Source organism: Lycorma delicatula, chromosome 2 (genome assembly GCF_047948215.1).
Source record: "Lycorma delicatula isolate Av1 chromosome 2, ASM4794821v1, whole genome shotgun sequence".
NCBI classification, from domain to species: domain Eukaryota; kingdom Metazoa; phylum Arthropoda; class Insecta; order Hemiptera; family Fulgoridae; genus Lycorma; species Lycorma delicatula.
In genome coordinates this window covers 224,209,083-224,231,920 of record NC_134456.1, presented here as the reverse complement: position 1 = coordinate 224,231,920, position 22,838 = coordinate 224,209,083, and the positions used below count along the sequence as shown (strand labels likewise).

Sequence of the window (22,838 nt, the reverse complement as noted above, 5' to 3'; positions counted from 1 at the left end):
AATGTTGAAAAAAGACAAAATGATATTTAAAAACATAGTGTAAGCATTACAAAGGAATAGTAAATTTTTATAATAAAAAATAGAAACAATAAATGTAATATAAAAAAACCATTATTATATAACCGATTTTAACAAGTACGAATTAATCATTCACGGTCTAAGTTCCACACAAGTATTGCAAAAGTGGCAGTTATAAAAAGAACATCATGATCTTGAAAGAGTTGTGCTTTTGAAATTGGAAGAAATTTGATGTATCAGAGGACACATCAAAAAATGATGGGCCAAACACACAGTACTAAGTAAAATTAATAAACAAGGAGAATTTCTTACTTTAATATCAAAAAGCATATGCAGATTCAGTAAAGCGCTAAAAAACATAGTACTTGATCAAACACTTAAAAAATTTCATTACTGGGCCATTATCTAAATAAATTTGTTTATCTTTTCTCTCTCTCTCTCTCAAAATATACATTCTTCTTAATTACAATCATAAAAAAGAAACAAGAATTACCGCGATCCTGATTTCCCTCGGTTATTAAATCTTTTACAGAGGATATTCTTCTAAGCTCAGAAAGTTTTCTATTTTTTTCTTGAGTAAGCATTTGAACTTTAAAACGTACTATTTCTGCCTCCTTTTTTATACGTAATACATCTTGGTGCTGTGGTTTAGGGCGTCCCCTGTTTAGAAGCCTTCTAAGCATGGCGCTTTCTTTCGGCTCATTACCAGTAGCTAAACCTCCAGCAGATATCCTCTCTCTTAATGTAGATGCTGCAAGAGCTTGCTTCTTGATTGCTTGTTGTATTGTATGTAACCTAATTAAATACAAAAAAAAAAATAGTTACAAATAAAAAATATAATAAGCTTATTATTAAGCTCAACTTATTCCCATTATTAATTATTTAATATTATTATTTATTTTTTATTATTATTTTTTTCTATTATTATTATTATTTATATTACATTTCTATTATTTAATGTTTTAGAGAATGAAAATTTTCAAACATTTTGATAGTAGTAAAAACTTGTTTTGGTGGAGTAATGTAAATAGCAGCTGCACCAAACAATATCAGGGGGTGAAGATTAAAATGCAAGTATCTATCAAATTTATTAAACGTACTACAACTTTTATAAGGCAAATTAATTTTAGAATGTGAAATGCAGCGTTTTAAAAATTACTTTTTTCTCCATAATTTGCTATAGAGGCCTACATATAAAATGTAACATAGTAAGAAAAATATGGAAGTTCAAAAGAAATATAGCGATTCAAATCAGGCATCAGGCATGACATTATACAAAAAATTCAAAATTTCCACTGCTATGTTTTCATGCACAAACAAGCCTTTGCCTTTAGGCTTCTCTGGTAAGTAAATAATTAGAAAATTCTGTTAAATAATTCTTCTTAAATATTATGAAGTAATATTTTGTTCATACTGTCTCATGAGTATAACCAGTTAAATAATCTTCTTTAATGAAATAAACATTACACAATGGTTTTTAAACATTTCTTACTCCGAGAAATTATTTAAAAATAAATTATTTGTTTTATATATTAACTCACTAATTGCCATATTTATGCTCATGCACAAAAAAATGATCTTCTATACACTGCGAACATGTATACAAATATGTAATTCAACCTTAATACACAGTAACATAGCATTAGTTGTATTAATATCTTTAACATGACACATCAGATTTAATCAGTCAAACAAAATCTTTTGCCACTTTTTAACACACATTATGAACAACAGTGTTTCTATTCCTTTACACCTTTATAAACACATTAAACAAGACTTTTTTGACGAAGTTGATTTGAATCTTAAATTGTGTTCCTTAAGATGTAATGATTCTCTTATTTATGAAATAAGACTTGGAAAACACATGATTGCAAAATACTAAATAAATAAAAAATTATATTTAAAACAAAAATATTTTTATTTGCTAGCCAAAACTATTGAATACAACATACTACAAACTTTTCTGAAACTAATACATTTAGCAACATTTTACAATTTTTCCTGAGATATTTATTGAAAAAATAGCAAAAGAAATTACAGCAAAACTTCCGAATACCAAACATTGTTGGGGGCCCGAAAATATGTCTGCTATTTGATGGTGTCTGTAGTTTGGAGGAGGGACCTGAAAAATACTACACAAAATGTATGTGAATCACGAGTAGACAAGTTCAAAAAGTGTTACAACACTATCATAAATTGGCCAAACTTCTTAAAGGCTTTTTTTTTAGAAGTCATAATTACTGGTTTAAAATTTCCTTCAAGCAAAGAAAAAGCTTCAATAATACTTCACACCAGCAGTAAGGACAGTTTTATAAAAAAAAATGATTTGCTTTTTATTAATTTTAAAAAAAAACAAGCGACTATCATCAGAAATGAACAGTAACATATTTACCAAATGGTTTAATAAAATCTGAAAGCTGTTGTCAGGAAATAGTGTCACAGTGATAAATAATGTTCCTGAATATATCATGGCATAAAGATGGCATATTCCGATAGCTGAATAACAAAAGAATTTCACACAATTCTCAAAACATAAAACTAGAACTGATAAAAATTGTAAAAAAAAAAAACACAAATACTAGAATTACAGTGTCTACAAGATGGTAAGATGCATCACATCATATCACTTTATCATTGAATACTGAATCATGTTGAAATAGCTTGGAACCAATTGAAAGGCTACATTGCTTGTAAGAATAAAACTTTTAAACATTAATAATGTGCAAATATAACAGAAATAAGAGAGTGTGGCTAGAATACCAAATGTTAACCAAGTGAATATATAAAACATGTAGGAAATGAAAGAACAAATTTTATGGAATTTGATAAACATTGTTGTCATAATAGATGTCAGGATTATAAATCAAAATTAGGAACTAGATTCCAATTCTTCAATCTATTCCAATTTACACGGACTAGAAAAAGAATGCTCAACATGAAGCTGATTAAAATATGTAAATGTGCCTAATAATTAAATAACAATTTGTAGAATAATACTACTTAATTTTATAATAGTCAATATACATTAAATAATATAACTTAAGTATTATTAAAATTAAAATTGAATTAATCTCTTAATAAATAATATTCGATTATTTCTTTTAATAATTAATTTTTCAATAAATGGAATAAAATTTTTCCACACCCCCTTTAGTTACCTGTTGTTGGCAGCCAGAATAACCTTAGGCTGAACAAGCTTTAATATCAAAATTTAATGAATATAACAATCCAATAACTTGATTAAAATACTATAATTTAATTTTACAAAAAAAAAAAATATGGTGGTTAAATAAAACAATATGGTGGTGCAATGCTAAGGATTAGTTAGATTTCAAGAAGTTCGTTAGAACTTTGCCAGTAAGAGTCCGCAGAACTGGACAGCACAGCTAAGTCTCAACGAACTATGTTTACAGTTCTAAACATCACCTAACCTAAAAGTGAAATGAAAATGGAAAAAAATAAGCATGAAAACATTACAGTTCAATCAGATTTTTAATAAAGAATTCTTTCAAAAAATACCTTGAATTTGGTTAGACAACATTTTTTCTTCCATTTGATGAATCGCCGGACTCGAATATGTCACTTTTTTCTCAAAAAGGTGGGTTTACAAATCACACCACTAGGTAGCAGTACTCGATAATATTAGGTAGCATACAAAAACTTGATAATGTACTTTTAAATAATAAAAATTTAAAAGAAAATATACTTCAGCTTGTTTTAATAATAAATGCTCTTATGTAAATGAAAGTACTGATGAAACAATTTTTTTAATTCCCATCACTTCATTAAAAAAAAATAAAAGTATTAGTTTAAAAGAGATTATAGCTGCTAATAAAACACAAAAAAACATGAACTGTAGGAAAGTGTTGCAAATGCAGTAACAAAGTTTGTTTTATAAAACAGAAATAAATTTGATTGATAAAATTTTTATTCTACAATTAGAACTATTTGAACTAATTGATGGAGAAATAAAAAAAAACTTAATATAATAATAATATAAAAAAATGTCCCACGGATATGATAAAAATTAACGGTTACACTTGTAAAGTAATAAGTGCAATATTACATCACAGATCTTCGATTTGTGAAGGCCATTACCTAATTTTATTAAAAAAAAAAAAATATGGTATGAAGTGAATGATATGACTATCAGCAAAAAAAAATTGGCTGAGAAATTCAAAAAATGTATGTTTGTTCAAGAAAGGCAAAATATTTTAATAATAAATCCATAAGATAACAATCAGTAATTCATAAAAAAAAAAATAAAAGAATAATCTGACAACAAGCAGTGATATCTAAAAAAATTACAATGAAATTGTAAACCATATGGTAAGAGTCTCACAGATATCATTTCTTCCGCTCAAAAAACAAAAATTTCTGTAATATAAATAAAACTGTTTTTAACAAAATGATACTGATGTCAAGTAGATAACAGGTGGTATCCTGATATCAAGTAAAGAGATAAAGATCCTATAATTTGCTGATGATATATTAATTCAAGCCGAGAGTAAAAAAGATTTAGAAGAAACAATGAACAGCATGGAGGAAGTCCTACGCAAGAACTACCACATGAAAATAAGCAAGAACAAAATGAAAGTAATGAAATGTAGTAGAAATAATGAAGGACCACTAAATCTAAAAATAGGAAGAGAAAAGATTAAGGTAGTAGAATTTTGTTATTTGGGAAGTAAAATTACTAAAGATGGACGAAGCAGAAGCAATATAAAATGCCGAATAGCACAGGCAAAACAAGCCTTCAGTCAGAAATATAATTTGTTTACATCAAGAATTAATTTAAACATCAGGAAAACATTTTTGAAAGTATATGTTTAGAGCGTATCTTTATATGGAAGAGAAACTTGGACGATCGGAGTACCTGAGAAGAACAGATTAGAAGCTTTTGAAATGTGATGCTATAGGAGAATATTAAAAATCTGATGGACAAATGATGGATAAAGTGATAAATGAAGAGGTGTTGCGGCAAATTGATGAAGAAGCATTTGGAAAAATATAGTTAAAAGAAGAGACAAACTTTAGGCCACATATTAAGGCATCCTGGAATAGTCGCTTTAATATTGGAGGGGCAGGTAGAAGGAAAAAATTGTGCAGGCAGGCAATGTTTGGAATATGTAAAACAAATTGTTAGGGATGCAGGAAGTAGGGGAAATACCAGAATGAAACGACTAGCACTAAATAGGGAATCTTGGAGAGCTGCATCAAACCAGTCAGATGACTGAAGACAAAAAAAAAACTGGTATCAAATAAGGTAAGACACTACATTTCTATTATCAAAATCTGTTATTAATTTTGAAAATTGTTAAAAAAAATACATGTTTAATATATGTAATATATATACAATAATAAGAATAACAATGTTTAAAGTATTCCATATAATAAGCAAAAATTTAAATAAATTTTTTAAACTCTTACCGACCCGATTTCATTGTTTAATAAATGAAATTGGGCTATTACATATGTTTAACATTTATTTCTTTTTAAACAAAATTCTAAATTAATAACAGATTTTGATAATAGAAATGTGGTATCTTACCTTTTTTGATATCAGTATCTTCATGTTAAAAACAGTTTTATTTAAATTACAGAAATTTTTGTTTTTTGAGTGGAAGAAATGATATCTGCGAGATTCTTACTGTACGGTTTACAATGTCATTGTAATTTTTTTTTTATACTATCATACAATTTATAACACTCACCAGTAAACAATTAGCTCATTATGATGGAGCTCTACTGTACTTTATACAGAACAACTATTCCAATTTTTTTACATAAAATTTGAATCAATTAATAATACATATTTTAACATTTAAAATGACTTCACTTTTGTTTACCATTAATTAATTTAGGTTATAACAAGAACAGTTGATTATTAGTAGCCCTAGTTTATTATTAGCCTTACATTAGTAATTCAGTAATAATATTATATCTGTAATTTCAACAACATACCAGGGTCTTCCAGAAAGTTCTCAGTGTGACACACAGATGGCATAAGTATGATCAAATAAAATACATTTTTCAAGTATGATCCTTCAAATGGCGTGCTGCCAAGTTTCAGTTGTTTATTTGTGTTCGAGTAAAGAATACAATCTTTTAACACTTTCTGAAAAATGGTTCAACCCGAGACATACAAAAAAAAAAAAGTTAGATTCCACTTTACAGGATTCTTCCCTTTCATATTCATCATAAAAAAAGAGGGCTGCTGAATTTAAACGTTATCATACATCCAATCAAGATACTGAACACTCAAGGTAACCAAAAACTGCAACAATTGGCAAAATTGTCACAAAAATCCACATTATCATATTAAATGTTCATTAACTGAAAGTACTCAAGCTTGCTGACATCTCAAACATCTTGATGGACTTTATATTTTACATGATGTTTTGGTTTGAAAAAAAAGTTTTGGTTTTGGTTTGAAAATTCAATAGGTGCCAAGTATTTTAACAGTCAACCAAAAACACAACAGACTGAGCACTGGATGTTTAGACTTATTTAAATGCAGTTCTACTAAGTTTCTTTAACATCTTATAACACTAAATAAAACATCGATTCACTATTATATACCAGGGATCAAACATCAGTCCAAATAATGGGTTGGAGGTGGCCAAAGTGTTCAAAATAAGTTAAAACAGTTCCATCTGTAAGAAAAGTCATGGCTACAGTTTTTTTTTGGGAATTTTCATGGTGTGGTATTCATAAATTACATAGAAACAGGCAAGGCCATCACCAGAGAGTGTTACACTTCATTACCAAACAGATTATCAGGCTAAACATCTATAACTGGCAAAAAAAAGTGCTCTTTCACCACAATAATGCATCTTCAAATACAACTTGGATTGTTATGGCAAAACTCATGACCTATATTTTAAAGTGCTTCAACATGCACCTTATTTGGCTCCCAATGATTACTTCTTCCCAAAACCTTAAGAAATGGTTTGCTTGATGAAAATTCATTTCAAGTGAGGTCAAAGCTGACACAACAACTTATTTTGCTGTCAGACAAATCGCATTCTACTGGGGGTATTAAAAATATGAAATACATCCAAAAAGTAAAAAAAATTAAAAATCAATTATTTAAAACATAAAAAATTTGGAAAATTGTTGATCTAAATACAGTGCATTCGGAAAGTTGCTCTGCAATGTGCTTTAGAATTATGTGGTGCATTCTGTTCTTTTGACATTAGGTCGGTTGCCCTATGGGTTCATCGGGCGTTGCTCAGTAATAAACCAAGATGTCAGTTGTTGAGTTGTGATTGAACATGCTTCGTTTCATTTAGTTTAGTTTACCAGAATCAATAGTTGCAAGAAACATAATAGCAGGACATGTTCACACTGAATATGTCTTTTATGAAGGTGATGAGTATACTGATTTAGTGAAACATAAGTTTTCTGAAAAGTTTACAAACACTCTTGTTCCTCACCGTAACGCAGTTTGAACTCAAAAAATTTTGGGCAACAGGATCTGTAGATGATGCTAATTGAAGTGGAAAACCACCTAAATTAAATGAACAGAAGCTGCTTGATGTTTCAGATGTTATAGCTGAAAGTCCATCAAAGTCAATGCACAAGTTAGCACAGCAGCAAGATATCAGACTTGCTATCACACACAAAGTTGTAAGAAAAGAACTGAAACTCTTCCCCTACAAAGTAATGTATGATCAAGAACTGAGCCCTACAACAGATCATGCCAAAAGACTAAAGTACTGTTACTGGTTTAAATGTTTTATTGACCAAAATTCCTTAAGTGTCCTCAACATTATATTTTTTTACAGATGAAGCGTGGTTTCATCTAGGAGGATATATTAATTCACAAAATACATGACTGTGATAGACAACTAACCCCCATGAATTACACAAGTAATTTTACACGAAGCAAAAATTGGAGTCTGGGTCAGTACAAGTAAAATGCGCATACTGGGATCTAATTTTTTTTTAATACACAGTTAATAGTAACCATTACTGTCTTGTTTTAACAAACTTCATTAGAAAGTTAACAGAAAAGGAAATCAAACATGGTTGGTTCCAAAAATATGGCGCCACAGTCCACACAGCTAACAAGTCAATGACTTTTTTACAAAATGTCTAGTGAACAAATCACTTCAAGCGGTTTGTAGCCTGCGTGATCACCCAATCTAACTCCCCCAAATTATTTTATATGGGAGCAGTAAATCATATTAGACCACACACAATTGACAAACCAAAAACTGCAAATGTACAAAACGTGTAAATCAGCTGGTTATTGAAAACAAACTGAAATGCGTGCAGTGTTATATTGGTGTTGGAGGAGCTCACATTTTACATCTTTTATATACTACTCCAGTTATTGTAATATCCATTTCTACAAAAAAAATGAAATAAAAATACAAAGTAATAACTAAGTAAAGTTAAGTCATTGCACTTCCATACCTCCAATGCACAGCAACATTCCAAACATGCTGTATGTAGAATTGCAATGTTAATACATTGAAAAATAAAACTAAAAATTCCTAAAAAAATTCTCTTTTCTTTGTAAGGCCAAGAACTTTCTGAAGGACCCTAATATTTCAACTTCTCCAACTTTAATAAAGAATAACAGCTTTAATAAATCAACATAAAATTCAATGAAGAAAATAATTTACTTACCTTGAAAGCAGATTCACAGAATAACTGGGTCGAATATCTGAAGCATTCAAAGAAATTGATTTAACTCTTGAAATTGGTTGTTGTGCAATTTTGAAGCAATGCGGTGCTGTGAAATAACCACCCTGCATGTAAAATACAATGGAATTTGTATGGAATGTACTAGGGTCTGAGGATCCTAGTCTTGGACCTAAGTAAACAAGTCCACTGAAATAGACACCCCAAACAGTAATAACATGATCACCACTCGATGTGTGCAACCACAGCCTGATAACAACTCCTGGATCAAAAGAAAAAGTATGTAATATATTAAAATTATATAACATGCATAACATATTTAAATTACATAACCCCAACAAATCAAATTATGTAATGATCTTTAAAAAACTTTTATGAACTTTTCTTTATGTAGCTACAAAATGAATCCTACAAAATATTTTAACTGGTTATATATTATTATATCCCCAGATCTTCCTTTTTAAAATTACTATACAGTTTATAGTACAAATCCTAGAATTCAAGTCATAAATAATGTTTATATTTTGCATATATCTGTATCAGTCTTTTTTACAATTATTGTTTATATAGTAAGTCATAAGAATGGAAATTTATTAGAACATTTAGATGATATGACTATCAAAGCTGGGTAAATAAACATTTATAAAATTTCTTTAGGTATGAATATAAGATTAGATAACCGTGTAAAATGGTGTATAATAAAGAGAATTATAAACAATAAAAATAAAAATGATCGATTGACATACATTAAATGGTTACATTATGAAATAATAATAAATGTACACAAAATATCTAAATGTGTAAATTAACATTGAAAAATGACATGCAAACATGACCACAAGCCTGTCTGCAAAAGTTACTATGAACTCTGTATATTTTTAAGTATATTTTAATAAGGTCTATTCTGCAGAGTAATTTCTGCTTTATCTGTTTATAATACTTAAGTGTGTATATTGTTAGTATAAAACTGTCCATCTCTTTTGGATTAGTCACAATGTTCATATAACAGTAGAAAGTATTGAAAAAATATTTCAAACACGTACAATTTTCTTTGAGTAGTCTACGACAAAACTCAGTTATCGAATAGAGCAAACTGGTCTAACAGACAAGACTAACACATATGTATTGTAATGATGTAACTAGAGTACAAATATTAAACAAAAATTACATTTTCATATCTTATCAAATTTTTTATACCGGTAAAGTATATTAACAACCAAATTTATATTAGGATATCAAAATAAACTTACATCAATTTTACTATATTTATTAGAGTATTAGATCGTTTATGCAAGGTGTATCATGAAGAAACTAAGAAACTTTCAGATGTTCTACTGGTAAAAATGAAAAAATTTCATATAAACATAGGTCTGGAAATGGTTTGTTTTTAAGTTACAGCTAATGAAAGATTTCACTTGGATTTCAACTCTTCTAATAAAAATTAGCCATACTGTAATTTTTGGGATCCAAATTAGGGAGTAAAGTTGATGGTTTCTTATGTAATCTGAGCTGGGAAATAGGATAAAACAGGTCCCAGAACTGTAACTCCAGTAGTTTAAGAGATACAACACAAAATTCTATGTCGAAACAAGTTTTTTTTTAGGTTTGTAGTGTTCAGTTTCATGTCCTTCTTATTAATGATAAACTATGTAACTCTTTTCTTCTTACTTATATAAGGAATATAATGTTAATGTAGTTGAGTTCAACAGCTGTTTGATAATATATATTTTTTCTTTATAACACTATTGCTAATTAATTCAGTTGAGTTAAAGATGTATTAATATTTAATTCAGTTCAGTTAAAGATGTAGTTAAAGTAAAATCAGTTCAATAAACGACGTATTTAAAGTTAATTCAGTTCTGTTAAAGACGTAACTTAAATGTGAATCTAAATAAAATGCTTTAACATAATACTTCTTAAAATATAAATATTGTACATGTACATCATGATTAACCTCAACAATGTGAAATAAGTTACTAATAATACAATATTAAAATAAATATATTAAAAATTACATATAATAAAAATATGATTGATCACACTAACAAGGTATTTATTGAAAAACATTAATGATCCAGCGGCATAAGTTCTGCATACAGGGGAAGTGCATTTAGACACAGTTATTTGTACATTTTTTCTGGTCCTACGTGCCACGGATATGTGAAGATTTGATTTATTGTGACATTCTTCGGTTAAAGACAATCCACATTAGGTGTTACAAATTGTTCAATAGTCAATTTATGGTTATCAAAAAAGGAGTTATTAAGGTTGCCAATTATTCAGTAAAATATAACCTACAACTTATTCTTCATTACCATAAAGTAATTTCATTTAATTATATTTATCATTGTTAATTAAGACTGTTAATTCATAATGAACAAAGAACAATTAATTAGACAGAGAGAATCAATTAGATCCTCTACAGTAAGAATTGGTACATTTATTGAAAAATATGTCTCTCAAATACATATTCATCTTTTGCGAATTAAATTAAAAAACCTTAAAGAGTTGTAAGGCAAATATGATGCCATTCAAACACAACTTGAAATTGAAGATGATGAGGATATTTGTTCAGATCGTGTACAGGTTGAAGACAATTTATGCAGTTTTGAATGTAAACTACAATGTTTAATAGATAATATTAAGCAAACAACAATTGATCAAAAAATTAATGTAGTTACAGCAACTAAGCAAAGGGCAACTACAACCGATTAATTTTCAGAGGTAATGTTTTTGGCTGGTAACATTATTACAGTTCATTTAGTGATTTAGTACATAAAAGAAATGATTTAAGTAATTTACAAAAATTCCACTATCTAAATCTAATCTATAGATATCTAAATCTATTAATAGATTAGATATCTATATCTAATCTATTGTTTTGACAATAAATATTTAATTGCATCTCATAATGCAGATTGTATTTTTAATTTAAATTCCATAAAGGGAGAATTTTTGGATTATTTATCCAAATTTATTATCAATGTATCTTCATATGTCAATGCTCTTGAAGTAATGCACAGTCAAATCAATACATATGACACTTTATTGTTAACTTCAAAGTTAGATTACAATACCTCCAGATTATGAAAGGAGAAACTTTCAATTCAAAGGTTTCCCACTTTCAAAGATTTCTTTGAATTTCTTGAATTTACAAGACAGGTGCTTGAAAATATTAATGCAAATAAGTCAAACCATCAAGACATCTTAAAACGTAACTCCAAGGGACAACACAACAATGGAACTAAATTCTACACTTAAAATAAATACTAACAAGCAGTATAAGGCAAATAATTTAGCTGTTATTCAAAACTTAATTATAAGCAATGTTTAATTTGTAATTTTTATCATTATTTTTCTGTTGATTAACAGAAAAAATTTCTGGAACATCACAACAGTTTTTTCAATTGTTTAGGTAAAGGTCATTCAGTTGACGAATGTTGTTCTAGTAGTGTAAGTGGGATTTGTTCTCAAATACATCATATTCTTATTCATATAAATAACATTAAATCTAAATTAAAAGACAATAAGTCTGAAAATATTAATCATTCGTCATTTAAATTGCAATCAAATAAAAACATAATTTTATCTACGGCATTATGTATTACTAATGATGTATATGGTAATATTCATACATGTTGAGATTTACTAGACTCTGCAAATCACACAAATTTTTGTACCCTTAAATTTGCATGAAGGTTAGAACTTCCATTTATAAAAAATGATGTTCCTATTTTAGGAATAAATAATACACTTTCTCATTCTGAATATAGAGTTATAGACATTACATTCTTTACATATGAACTTTTCATTCCAATTGCAATCTGCTATTTTAACAAAGATAACAGAAAGCCTTCGAACATGTACCTTTGATATCTCACATTTTAATTTGCTTCATAATCTATTTTTTGCAGATCCTGAATTTTAACATAACAAATGAAATTGACATCCTTATTGGAGCACAATTTTACTTGAATTCTATTTTACCTAGTAAATTTATTCAAAATTTTAAATATCCTATTCTCCAAGAAACCAAATTGGGATATATTCTTTGTTATTGCTTTCTGATTAACTCTAAAAGCAATAATTCCATCTTCCATTTCTCAAAAAGATTCAACAAATCTTTCGACTGCACTTGAAAACTTCTAGAAAATTGAGGAAATTAATACAGATATTCTACTTAATGAAAGTTCTATTTATTTTTATTTATTTCTTTATTTAACCAGCAAATACATAGAGTTAAGTTTAAGTATACAAACATATACGCAACAAACTCTCAGCCTATAGAGGTAATCTAAGTTACTGAACATAGTTATGGTATTTTATAGCTAAATAACAATCAATTCGCAAAAAACATTTTCAACTCAATTTTATTTGAAACAATCAAGGCAGATTTGTAGTAGCATACCCATGTAAACCCAATAATATAAGACTAGGCGATTCTTTCATAAATGCAAAGAATAGATTTTTATCATTGGAAAGAAGGCTAAACGATGATCCCAATCTCAAACATGACTTGATTTGTTATGCATAATGTTTTATCTCTTGTTTTGGAGAATTATGCCAGAGAATCCATTGTAAATTAGAATCACTGAATTTAACTAGTAATTGTAGTACATCGTTTTTATGTCTGAGATAATGATTAATTATGAATCGATGATTTGATAATAGACAAATCAAATGTGTATTATTTACCCTTCCCCATCAAATGGTATTTAAATCAACTAGTCTAAATACTAAACTTTGAGTGGTCTTTGATGGTTCATCTAAACCACTAACGGTTTATCTCTTAACAATACTCTACTAGTTGGATCTGTTGTCCAACAAATTTTATTTTCTATATTGTTAAGATTCCGAATTCATAATTAATCATTATCTCAGACATAAAAACGATGTACTACAATTACTAGTTAAATTCAGTGATTCTAATTTACAATGGATTCTCTGGCATAATTCTCCAAAACAAGAGATAAAACATTATGCATAACAAACCGTAACTTATGGAACTTCTTGTGCAACAAATTTAGCCACAAGATATCTCATTCAAATATCAACTGGAAATGAAAATAATTTTCCACAAAAAAAATGATTAAAAATGAAAATAAATGATTAAAATGGCTATTAAAAATGATTTCTATGTTGATGATCTCATTACAGGTTCAGATAACCTAAATGAAGTTATTCAACTAAAGGATGATATCTTCAAATTATTACAACAGTATGGACTTCACACATGGTATTCTAATAATTGCAGTATTTCTACATATAATCATAATTCATCCATACTATCTTAACAAGAACAAAACAAACGTACTCTAGTTCTATGGAAGAACAAAAATTTCCAAATCACTCATTCAAACAATTCTAAAATTTATACCAAAAGGAATATTCTCTCTATCATAGCAGGTGTCTATGATCTGTTAGAACTCATTGACCGTATTATATTTTTATACAAACAGTTTATGCAGTCATTACGACAACTCAACATTGACTGGAATAAAATATTACCCAAATCATTATTAATACAATGGGGCTTTCATTGTATAATGGATTACATTTAATTGAGACATTTAAGATAAGTAGATCTATTAATTCTAACAATAGTAAAATTCATTCAATTCAATTGCATAGATTTTCTGATGCCTCTATTAAGGGCTACGGTTGTTGCCTTTATATACATACCTTATTCACCAACCATATACTTACATCTAATCTACTATGTTCTAAATCAAAACTAGCCCCCTTAAAACAAATCACATTACACAGACTTGAACTACGTAATTGTTTAGTACTTACGCATTTCCTCGTGAAAGTATCTAATGCATTCAACAGCTGATTTTTACAATTATTTTTTCTTTCTAATTGTATTGTTAGTCTAAATCAATCATTAAAGGATGTAACTTAAATATTTAACTAAATATAAGTACATTAATTATACAAGGTCTGTAAATTAAGCAATGACTAGTTTTGTTTTTTTTTTGGCAGCCAAAGTGGCAACACTGTAAAGTTACTAGTAAACATATGGTTATATGAACAGCTGATTTATATTAGGTATTGATATTTTTAGTCTATTGTTGCCATGTGAGATGTAAACAAACTTTTCTTGAAACAAGTTTTAGTTGTGCGTTATTAAAATAAGTGATACTAATTGTGTGCAACATTGCGCAATCAAGTTTTCTGTCAAACTCTGTGAAAATGCTACTGAAAGCTTTTCAAAATTGAAAAGGGGTTACGGAGATGACGCTCTGTCAGGAACCCAAGCTTTTAGATGGTTTAAAGCATTTTCAGATGGCCAAGAATCAGTTGGAATTAGAGACTTGATATAGTGTGACTGGTAATTAAATGTCAGACTGATTGCAGAATAATTGAATTTGAACCGCACCATAGTCATTAAATTTTGACAAACAAATTAGACATGAAAAAGGTTTGTGCAAAATTGGTCCAAAAAAACCTCACTGTTGAACAGAAAAATAACAGGGTGGAAGAACCTTGAATTCTTCTGTGATAAATCTTGATATTTAAGTACGACCCAGACACAAAATGCCAGGACAAGTAATAGCACCCTTCATATTCACCACATCCCAAAAAAGCAAAAATGAGCAAATTAAAAATCAAAACCAAACTAATTTGTTTCTTCAATACTAACGACATTACAAAATGTAACAGTTACAAAAATGTAACTGACCATCTGAAGGATATCCAGTTTCTGAGTTCCAACACTGCTCTGAAGAGAGGGAAAACCATTTGAAGTGTTGTTGCTTCTCAAGGGAACTACTTTGAAGGTGATAGTCCATGTATAATTGGATTGTAAACAAAAAGTTTTTCTGAACCAGTCTCATTACTTTATTTACAGACCTTGTATAATACTCTTTAAACATTAATATTCTACATGTACGCCATTTTAAACTTAACAATGCAAGATAATTAACTAATGATATAATATTTATATAAGTGACAATGTATCTAAATGTGTTGTAAATTAAGTACAAATAAAGCAAAGATATTAATGATCCAGCGGCATAAGTTCTGAATAATGAAAGGTGCACTTAGGCATAGTTGTTCGAACCATGTAGTACACACTTTGTTAAATGACTAATAAATGCAGAAGATTCAGTAATAAAACTTGTATAGAATTTAGTTCTGAGAAAACTAATGTAAATACAGGCAACAAAAAATAAAAACTTTTAAAAATCAGTTTTTTATTGAAGCAAAACAGATGAAAAATAAACAGTATTATTACTACACCTAAAAAACATTCTTTGATGTATCAGCATTTACAAACGAAAGGGTAATTTCTAACAAATTCATTTTCTGTTGAACGCTGAATAAATTATCATGTTAATGATGAACATTGTGTGATTCAACATATTCAGCGTAACCCAGGCACTAGTACAAGGTGAATTTCATGTCGCAATCATTTGTCAAAAAACTAAGTGTTGCACATCCTACAGAAAGAAATTTTTTATCCTTTCTGTCGGCAGACAGTTTAAAATTTGAGGCCAACAGATTATCCCCAGTAGTTAAAGTTATGTCATTGGGTTTTAAACAACACTTATTAAAGTAAATTCAATAAAGTAAAGTAAATTCAATTTTATTTACTGATGAAGCCACTTTTATGAGAATTCTAAAAATACCCAATCATGGAGCGAAGACAAGCTACATGATACTGTAGAAACTAGTTTCCAACAAAGATTTTACATTAATTTTGGTATGGCATAATTTATGATAAAATTCTGGAACAATTTGTTTTCAATGAAAACCTTATAGGAGATGCACATGTTCATTTCTCGAAAAATACTTTGCCGGCTTTTCTGGAGAATGTAGCTTTACAAACTACATAGCAAGCAAATGATCTTCCAGCATGATGGTTTAATGCCACATTTTCCTTTGGTAGCTAGAAATCACTTTAATGCCAATTTCTTAAACTGGATTGGACATGGTGGACCGATTGATTGGCCACCACAATCATCCGACTAAACAACACTAGATTACTTCATTTGGGGCCATATGAAAACGATAATAACCAAAAAAAAGTTAATACTAAAGAAGAGTTACTCTTTAAATTCAAAAAGCTATTGAATTTATACGAAACAATCCAGAAAGCCATGAAAAAGAAATATTTTACATTGGGCAGAGTGCTGTGTTCATTGTAAAGGAGGGAATTTCCAACACTTACTTAACTGATGTTATTATTCTATTACCATTTATCATTTCATGTATTTTATTTTTTTGTTTTGCTAAATTAAGAATAATGTTTATTAGTTACAGAAAGAATAATATGACTTTCTGTCTATTTTTTGCCTGTTTTGCTTTAATAAAAAACTGGTTTTTAAAAGTTTTTATTTACTTTTTATTGACTGTATTTACATTTATTTTCTTAGAATTAAATTCTCTACAAGTTTTGTCACTAGATCTTCCATATTTATTAGTCATTTAACAAAGCTATTACACTACAAGCCTAACAAGAACTTGTTTTTCAACACCAAATTTTGTGTTTTACATCCGATACCTAAAAAACTACTGGAGTTACAGTTCTGGGACCTGTTTTATCCTATTTCCCAGCTCGAATTACTTAAGAAACCACTGCACTCCTTAATTTGTGTCTCAAAAATCACAGTAGGGCTTCTTTTTATTAGAAATCTGGGTGAAATCTTTTACTAGACATAACACAAAAACAAAGTGTTTCCAGATATATGTTTCTGATTTTTTTTCATTATTTTTATCAGCAGAACAAATCCTGAAAGTTTCTTCATGGGATCTGTACATGTTAGAGCTACATTACATTAACATGAATATGTTATATCTGTGAGCCATATACATAATTTATCAAAAATTCAAGTTTTGAATTTTAATTTACAATAAACATTGAAATATATTCTAAACATTAATTTTCTATGAATATTTCTTAATCTTGCTACCGATCGTAAATAACTTTTATGGCTTTATTTGTGTATTGCAATGTTAATAATATTATATAATAAAAAAAAAAACAGCAATGTTAAATGTAGCTGCTGTTGTTAAATGTGTGCTCGTTTTGTTGTTAAATCAACAAAAAGAAATCTCCAGATTAAAAATAAAAATTTCTATGAGGATAAATCAAATATAAACGGGATTTTATTTTTTTTTTTTAATTTATTTACTGAAAAATAAAAGGCAAACATAATTTATTTTCTACACAGTTTCCTGCTTTAGAAATACATTTTTACAGTGAGAAGGAAGGTTTTTATCACAGCATCGTAGAGTGAAGCTGGTTGTGTCAGGAGCCAATCGTGCACGAATCCCTCCATGCTCTCATCATCTTCAAATTGTTGCCCTCCTAGAGCTTCTTTAAGCGACCCAAACAAATGAAAATCACAGGCCAATAGGTCTGGGCTGTAAGGAAGATGATCAAGTTGAGTGCAGTGAATTTCTTCTACTTTTGAGACCGTTAGAGCTGCAGTATGGAGCCTGGTGTTGTCGTGAAGGAGGATGGCCTCTCGAATCGGTTGGACTCGTCTTTTGCGGCGATATGTAGCCCTCACCTTGTTCAACAGCTTGCAGTAGTAAACAGCACTGATTCTGTGTCGCTCAAAAAAAAAAGATCAATGAGCAAAAACCCTTGCCGGTCGAAAAATACAGTTGAAAGAACATTGCCAGCTGACAGTCAAGTCTTGGCTTTCACTGGAGCTCCCTCCCCTTATTGGCCTGCTTTGACTGGAGAGTGTAGTGGTGGACTCATGTTTGTCACAGGTGGTGATCTGAGGTGAAAATGCATAACCTTCTTTCGCAAACCTTGCTATAAGCCTCTAATAGACCTCCAAACATCTCAACTTCTGATTTGCGATCAAAAGGTGAGGGACCCAACTGGCACATACTTTATAGAACTGTAGGTCGTTTGTGATGATCACCTGACAACTCCCATAACTTATTCCGACCTGTTCTGCAATTTCAGATACTCCCACCTGTTGATAGTCTTCAAGAATGTCTCGAGCCACATGAATGTTTTCATCTGTAATGCCGGTCCAAGGACGGTGATTGTGTCCCTCATTCCGTGAACTCTTTATGCCAGGCAAACAAACAAGTTCTTGGTAATGATTGATCCCTGAACTGTGCAGTCAATCTACAGAAAATTTCCATCGCTTGAACTCCTTCACGAGCAAAAAATTTTATAATTATATGTTGTGCAGTGGAGAGAGTGCACCTGTTGCTCCATCTTGAGCATTACTGACGAATTGGTTGGGAGTGTGGAATGGCCAGCTTTCCCCACTCCTAATGACCTCACCAAAGCATACTAGAAGTGTGAACTCAGTCTTACCGAACATAGACACTCAAGAACAAAAATCCTGTTTATATTTAATTTACCCTCATAATAAACCATATTGTCATTGTTTATGTTAAGTAATCACCCTCAAATGAATACTCTTATGGTATTAAGTTTTTATTGTTCCACACATTTTAATAGTGAGTGCAATAATGTGTTATTGCATATTTTTAATAATAATTTGAATGTACTGAAGATTATGGGTGCAGATTTTTAGTAACAAATGAACACCCTCAGTCTTACCAACCTGTATGTAACACAACCTGTAAGTTAAATACACAATTTATTTAATTTTTTTTTTTCAAATACATTATCAGGTGGTAAACTTGACATTTGAAATCATCACAGCAGACTGACTTTTGATTTTTAAATAGTTTCTTGTTTTTTTTTCACTATAATTAAACAGTTTTCAGTGCACTTTGGTAACTGTAAATTAAACAGATAACTAAGCAAAAATTAATTCTTAATTAATTAATTATTAATAATTAAAATTAATTATTATGCTTTAAAATCTTTTGAAATACATTTCAACTTTTGTTTGACAAATTTTCATAATTAGTTAGAACTCTGACTAAAATAATAAGGAAAAATGATTTTAAATTTAAATATACAGATTGCAAAGGAAAAGTTGTTTTATTAATAGTAATAACATGTACAAGTATATTAATATTGCTGTAATGTTATTATCAATAATAATATAACATTTTTATTTCAGGATAAACCTAACCATAAACATGTCCTACTCATTTAATTAATCAAAGCATAAAATATTTTAATAATCTTATCTTTTTAACTGCACATAAAGATTAAAGTGGCAGCAATTACAACAATTGATAACTAATTAAAAGAAAAAACCAATTTATAACTCAAATTAATTTGCCATTTATATCAGATTATTTCAAATCTGATATCATACTACATTCTTTCTATTACAAAAACTCATTTACCTAAGCCTGTAGAAAATTTATTAATTAATTTTATATTAATTCAAATCCAATCATAGCTTACAAACACACAGAATTCTACAATCTTTAAATAAAATGAAGGATTTGGATCATTAAAGATTAAAATGTTTTTTTAAATCTACGTCCTTACTATGTACAATAATAAATAATAAAATAAGCCGTGCTATACCAGTTGCTGCTCCATATGTTTTGCTGATTTCTAATTCTGCCCACTTCGGATTCTCACTTTCTAATTTTTCACTAGTATAAAACGGTGCAGACATTGTACTCATGTGTAATGTATAATAAAATGAACCTTTATCTTCCCTATTTTCTAGTTTCACATTATAGGCTATTATCTGGATAAGGTTTCGCAAACGTTGCTGTAAAAAAATAAAAATAAAAATTTAAGAGAAAAATAAATCAACATAAAGCTAAGGCAAAAAACTATTATTTATAAATAAATTAATCCATTAAATGCTTAGAGGGTAAATAAATCGTTTCCAACCGCTTCATACAACTGCAACGAAAGACTATAGTTCCCTGTTATATTATTTCACTTCCAACATCGATGTTCAACCAACTAAATCCAAAAATTTATACATTTTGAGAAATGGTCTGTAATTTTCTAAGTGTTATCTTTGAAGCTGCCAATTATGTTTAAAAACATTATTTCCCAAAACTTTGACTTTAATTTGTATTTTTTTTTACACAGAATCTCTGATAGATTGAATGTTTATAAATTTCATACCGGCTGAAATTAAAAAATCCTACACTAAATCATAATAAAAAACTTTATTTAGTTCTGAAATTTATAACAGGAACTTTAAATATAATTTTTTCAATTTTGCCTTAATTATTATTTGTTTTTAATAGAAATCGGGATTATTGTCATTGTTGTTTACATAAAATCCAGGAATTATTTTTTGTTAAATTGCGTATTTGTAACCTAAATAAAAAAAATTGAGTAGTACAAAAACAACAAAAATGTCACATTTTCATAAAATTAGCAAGTAATAAAAATATTAAATAAAATATTAATTAAACTAATAAAATGATTTTTTTTTTGTCTTCAGTCATTTGACTGGTTTGATGCAGCTCTCCAAGATTCCCTATCTAGTGCTAGTCGTTTCATTTCAGTATACCCTCTACATCCTACATCCCTAACAATTTGTTTTACATATTCCAAACATGGCCTGCCTACACAATTTTTTCCTTCTACCTGTCCTTCCAATATTAAAGCGACTATTCCAGGATGCCTTAGTATGTGGCCTATAAGTTTGTCTCTTCTTTTAACTATATTTTTCCAAATGCTTCTTTCTTCATCTATTTGCCGCAATACCTCTTCATTTGTCACTTTATCCACCCATCTGATTTTTAGCATTCTCCTATAGCACCGCATTTCAAAAGCTTCTAATCTTTTCTTCTCAGATACTCCGATCGTCCAAGTTTCACTTCCATATAAAGCGACACTCCAAACATACACTTTCAAAAATCTTTTCCTGACATTTAAATTAATTTTTGAAGTAAACATATTATATTTCTTACTGAAGGCTCGTTTCGCTTGTGCTATTCTGCATTTTATATCGCTCCTGCTTCGTCCATCTTTAGTAATTCTACTTCCCAAATAACAAAATTCTTCTATCTCCATAATCTTTTCTCCTCCTATTTTCACATTCAGTGGTCCATCTTTGTTATTTCTACTACATTTCATTACTTTTGTTTTGTTCTTGTTTATTTTCATGCGAACTAATAAAATGATTAACATTCACAAATGACTCCTTGTAAGTGCAGTATACTTCGTAACATTCAGACATCTGCTGACTGAGGATGTGTAACAAATACTGTGTCTAAAATTTTTACGTACATGATTCAGCAACAGGGGTAAAGTTTTATTCATAATCTAAAACCATTTCTTAATTTTTAATGGAAAAACTGGAATAACACATGTGAATTTTTTTGTTAGAATATTTTTTTCTTTTCACATCATCATATTTGGAAAAAATACATTATTTTCAGATTTTATAAAATATCTCGTTTATAACTGCAGCATGAAAAACACAGAGAAAATTAAAGAATCAGGAGACAAAAGTCTCTTTCTACACTTAAGTCTGGGCTTTTTTTTGGCATATGTATTTATTTTATTAGCTAATTCACTTCTAACAATGAAAACAGATACAAATTTAATTAAGGTGTTCACAAAATTATGACTTTTCAAGATGTCATCAGCGATAGAAAAATAATAATTAGTTTTACGGGCAATCATACAAACAATTTAATTTATAACAAAAAAAATAGTCTTTGATTTATATCCATTGTATTTTATAAATTAAAATATACATAATATAAGAATAAATTAATAAGAATATATATATTTTAACGATTTGAAAACAGATTCCAATAACATTTTGATACATATTAATTACTTCAATTACCTGTTGGGTATAAAGTGGTACCCACTCCTTCCATCTCAATGTAGCTCTTTGTGGTAACACAGACATTTCCACATGTCACCATATCATTATATTCCTTTAGAATACAAACTGTGAAAAAAATAAGAATTGTTACATGCCATTGCAAATAGTAAAGGATGCAAATGTGCATTTATATATACATGACAAATAAATTTTTTAGATATAAAAATTCTAAGTCAACCGCGGTGTGAACATGAACCTTTAAAGATGGAAGAATGATACTATCACTCAGATATTAACACATCACCTTAGACTCTGACAAAATAAAACATTTGTAGATATACATGCACTTTATTTTAACATTCTCATAAGAGAGGTGAATTCAAAAATGTGGTTTGTTATGGAAATGAGGGAGGATGATTAAGTTTTTTGAAATCCTATTTAAATAATATTTTACTAAATCTAATACTTCTATTCAAATTGCTCTAAGTTTATGCTTTAGAATCT

General features: G+C 28.9%; 1 protein-coding gene across 2 annotated transcripts in view; it reads right to left on the bottom strand.

The window, feature by feature from the left end:
* Positions 1-22,838, bottom strand: part of Uvrag (UV-resistance associated gene) — a 52,452-nt gene that overhangs the window by 18,288 nt on the left and 11,326 nt on the right. For both annotated transcript variants that reach the window (XM_075357267.1, XM_075357266.1), the window contains 4 exons: positions 22,353-22,460; positions 20,108-20,300; positions 8,659-8,935; positions 512-813 (listed from right to left, as the gene is read on the bottom strand). In XM_075357267.1, coding sequence (XP_075213382.1) covers positions 512-813; positions 8,659-8,935; positions 20,108-20,300; positions 22,353-22,418 — 838 coding nt within the window. In that variant the 5' untranslated portion in view covers positions 22,419-22,460. The remainder of the gene's footprint in view (positions 1-511; positions 814-8,658; positions 8,936-20,107; positions 20,301-22,352; positions 22,461-22,838) is intronic.